This window comes from Arachis duranensis, chromosome 3 (genome assembly GCF_000817695.3).
Source record: "Arachis duranensis cultivar V14167 chromosome 3, aradu.V14167.gnm2.J7QH, whole genome shotgun sequence".
NCBI lineage: Eukaryota > Viridiplantae > Streptophyta > Magnoliopsida > Fabales > Fabaceae > Arachis > Arachis duranensis.
In genome coordinates, this window is record NC_029774.3 from 125,861,621 (window position 1) to 125,865,867 (window position 4,247).

Genomic DNA, 4,247 nt, shown 5'->3' on the forward strand with positions numbered 1-4,247 from the left:
TAAATAAAATATTAAAAAAATAAAACTAATAAAAATAAAAATTCCAATTTTGTGCATTAAAACTAATAAAATTTTGAATTTTTTTACCCTTATTAATTTTTATTTTTACGTATATTTTCTGTACGGTACCCTACCAACTCAGAGTTTATCGGCATATATCTCGGCCACATCAGAAAACAGAACTTATCGCCATATATCTCGGACACGTCAGTCCGATCAAAACACACGTGCATCTGATACTCTAAGCACATATACGTTAGTTCTCCAAGAATCTCGGGAAGGCCGAGATTCATTCAAATTAATCGTTACGGCAATTCAAGCTCCAACTCTATAAAAACAACGCTCACATAAGCAAAGGCACATAGGCAAAACAAGAAGCATATACCTCTCCTAAAAGAACACTACTTCACCTTCTGAAGTCTTCTTCCATAATCATTTCTCTTTTAATTTCACGTATATTTGATCTCTTGTCTCATCCTCGTACTAACTTGGGCGTCGGAGTCCCTTTTGCAGGTACCACGCTCGGGTTCGGGTTCACAAGGAAATCGTCGGTCCAAGTAAATCTACTGAGCGAAGGACAGCACAGGGCCGAAGCATACAGCGACAACCCCATCCTTGTAAGAACATTTGGCGCCCACCATGGGGCCCACGTTAATTCCTTCCCACCCGAGGATATAACCACTTTTTAACTCACCCATATATGTTACGCCTTCCTCATTTTTTGCAGGAAAAGAACTATAACGGATCATTCGGAGACTCAACAAACTCTCCGAACAAATGCTGATCTCGCGGCCGCAAACGCTGCGCTTCTCACAAAAAAATAGCGGATGGCCGAGCTATTAGCAGCCATGCAAAACGATGGAGATCGAAAGATTGATAGCAAAAGGACAAACGCTGAACAACATGAGGAGCATCAGTCAGAGTCCAACGCTAAGACGGCAGAAACTCCACCCAAGTCCGGGAGACGCCGAGCTAACCCATTCTCTGAGGAGATAATGAGTTATAAAATGCCACAGAATTTTACACTCCCGATGACCTTAACGCCGTACAAGGGGATCGGAGACCCAAAAGTTCATGTCACCAAATTTGAATCCATGATGTTTCTGAACAGTGACTGCGACCCTATTTTATGCCGATCTTTTTCTACTTTCCTAGATGGAGCTACTTTACTATGGTTTTCTAATTTGCCTGCAGGATCTATAACCAGCTTCGACGAATTCGCCAAGATGTTTATCAATCATTTTGCAGCATCAAAAATTTATGTGAGAGACTCGGATTATCTCAGCACAATCAAGCAAGGCCCACATGAAAGCCTCAAGGATTACATGACGCGATTCACCACGGCGGCCATGGAAATCCCTGACTTAAACCCAGAAGTGCAGTTGCATACTATCAAAAGTGGCCTACGACCAGGAAAATTCCCGAAAGCCATAGTTGTGGCCAAACCGAAAACGTTAGAAGAATTCCGAGATAAGGCCACGGGACAGATCGAGATAGAGAAATTGCGGGAAACACAGAGGAGTAAAAAACTGCCATCACGAAAAGATGATGACAAGCCGAGCAGGTCTATTATTAAAGATAATAGAAAAGCTTTTAAGCTACTTCCAAAATTTGACTCATATACCAGGTTCAACACAAGAAGATAGGACATCATAAAGGATACATTGCACAACAGACTCATAAAGCCACCAGTAAAAGCAGGAACGTATCAAGATCAAAAGTACATAGACAAAGGAAAGTATTGTGCATTCCACCAGAAATTCGGTCACACCACGGACGAGTGTGTAGCAGCCAAGGACCTATTGGAAAGACTGGTAAGACAAGGACTGCTAGACAAGTACATCGGTTCAAAGAGCCACAAGGAAACAGCTGACGCGAGTAAACCGAAGTATAGCTCAGACTGAAGGGAAAAAGGAACATGGCGGGACCCAGTAGGAACCCCAAACTCCAAAGGGGTCATAAACTACATATCAGGAGGTTTCGCCGGAGGAGGAATGACAAATATGACAAGGAAGCAAAGCTACAGGGCAATGATGGCAATGGAAAAGACACAGCAAGATTGTTCGGTCCCAAATTCTTCGGCCGACATCAGATTCAGTACATCCGACTTCAAATCACGAGTTCCAAACCTAGACGAACCAGTAGTGATCTCGGTAAACATGGGAGAACTGACAGTGAGAAAGGTGTTACTCAATCCAGGAAGTAGCGCCGATGTCCTGTTCTACTCCACATTCAAGAAGACGCAGTTAAGCGATAAGTCACTACAACCATCAGGGGGAGAACTAGCAGGCTTTTCAGGAGAAAGAGTACCCATATCAGGATACATCTGGCTGAGAACAACATTGGGAGAACCCCCAAACTCCAAAACAATGGATATTCAATTCCTAGTGGTCGACTGCGCTAGTCCTTACAATGTCATCTTCGGACGACCATCGTTAAACTCCTTCGGAGCAATCGTTTACACCATCCATTTGTGTGTCAAATTTCCCTTGTAGGATGACAAAATAGCAACAGTCCACGCCGATCATAAGGAGGCCAGACAATGCTACAATGCTAGCTTGAAGATTACAATGGAAAGCATCCCGAGAATCAATTCGGTATACAACTCAGAGCATATCCCACGACTAGCCGAGATGGATCCTAGAGACGACCACAGCCGGCCTTCACCAACGGACGATCTAGAAAAGGTAAAATTAATTGCAGATAATCAGTATACTAACATCGGATCGGCTTTTTCTGCAGAAACAAAGCAAAATCTGAAGAACATTCTGAAAGCCAAATGCCGACTTGTTCACTTGGACCCCGGCCGACATGCCAGGAATTGATCCGAACTTCATCTGCCACAAACTAGCAATCAACCCAAATGCCCGACCTATAAGACAGAAGAAGCGCAACTTGGGAAACAGAAAGAAGAAACACAGCAGCAATAGAAACACAAAAACAGATCGATGCAGGTTTCATAAGGGAAGTTCGATTTTCCTCATGGCTAGCGAACGTGGTCATGGTCAGGAAGAATTTAGGGAAATGGCGAATGTGCGTGGACTTCACTCACATATTTGAACAGGGCATGCCCAAAAGACACATACCCATTGCCAAATATTGACAGACTTGTTGACGACACTTCAGGTTACAAAGTGCTGAGCTTTATGGACGCTTACTCTGGATACAATCAGATCCAAATGCACCCAAACGACGAAGACAAAATAGCTTTCATAACTAACCAAAGTAATTTTTGTTATAAAGTAATGCCTTTCGGATTAAAAAATGCAGGCGCCACTTATCAGAGGCTCATGGACAAAGTATTCAAAAAACAAATAGGAAGGAATATCGAAATCTATGTCGACGATATGGTCGTCAAATCCAGTTCAGAAACACAGCATGAATTCGACTTAAACGAGGTCTTTCAGCAACTCCGAATGCACAACATGAGGTTAAATCCAGAAAAATGTGCATTCGGAGTAAAAACGGAGAAGTTCCTTGGATTCTTATTAACAAATCGAGGAGTAGAAGCCAATCCAGATAAATGTCAAGCAATCCTAAACATGCAGTCACCAAAGACGATCAAAGAAGTACATAGACTAACAGGACATTTGGCCGCCTTGTCAAGATTTTTACCAGTTGCGGCAACAAGATCTTGCCATTTCTTCAAGACTATGAAAAAGTCAGATGAGTTCTCTTGGACAGACGAATGTGAAAAGGCGTTTGCCGAATTCAAACAGATTCTGGGATCACCACCTATACTGCAGAAACCACAGCACAATAAACCCCTATCACTATTTCTTTCAATTTCTACTAACACTATTAGTTCTGTCCTTGTAACAGAAACAGGAAAAGAACAACATCCGCAGTGTATTTCATAAGCAAAGTCCTACAAGATGTTGAAACGAGATACTCAATGATTGAAAAATTGGCATATGGCTTAGTAATCACCGCCCGACATTTGAGACATTATTTCCACACACATCCGATTATAGTTCGGACAAGCCACCCTCTGCGACAAATATTAGCAAAAACAGATTTAGCAGGTCGATTGACAAAGTGGGCAATCGAACTCTCTGAATTTGACATATCTTATCAATCAAGGGGATCGCCGAAGGCACAGGCATTAGCCGACTTCGTCTCCGAACTCACAGGTAAGGACGAACTTATCAAATCCTGGGAACTGTACGTGGACAGAGCATCAAACGAGAATGGATGCGGAGCAGGGATTCTGTTGAAAGACGACAATGGAGTCCATGCAGAACAAT

At 42.7% G+C, this 4,247-nt stretch overlaps 1 protein-coding gene across 1 annotated transcript; it reads left to right on the forward strand.

The window, feature by feature from the left end:
* The first annotated feature begins 827 nt into the window (after nt 1-827).
* LOC107481109 (uncharacterized) lies at nt 828-1,904 on the forward strand. The gene is made up of 2 exons (XM_016101324.1): nt 828-1,564; nt 1,676-1,904. The coding sequence occupies exons 1-2, from the start codon at nt 828-830 to the stop codon at nt 1,902-1,904; spliced, it is 966 nt and encodes a 321-aa protein (XP_015956810.1).
* Nucleotides 1,905-4,247: the final 2,343 nt, after the last annotated feature.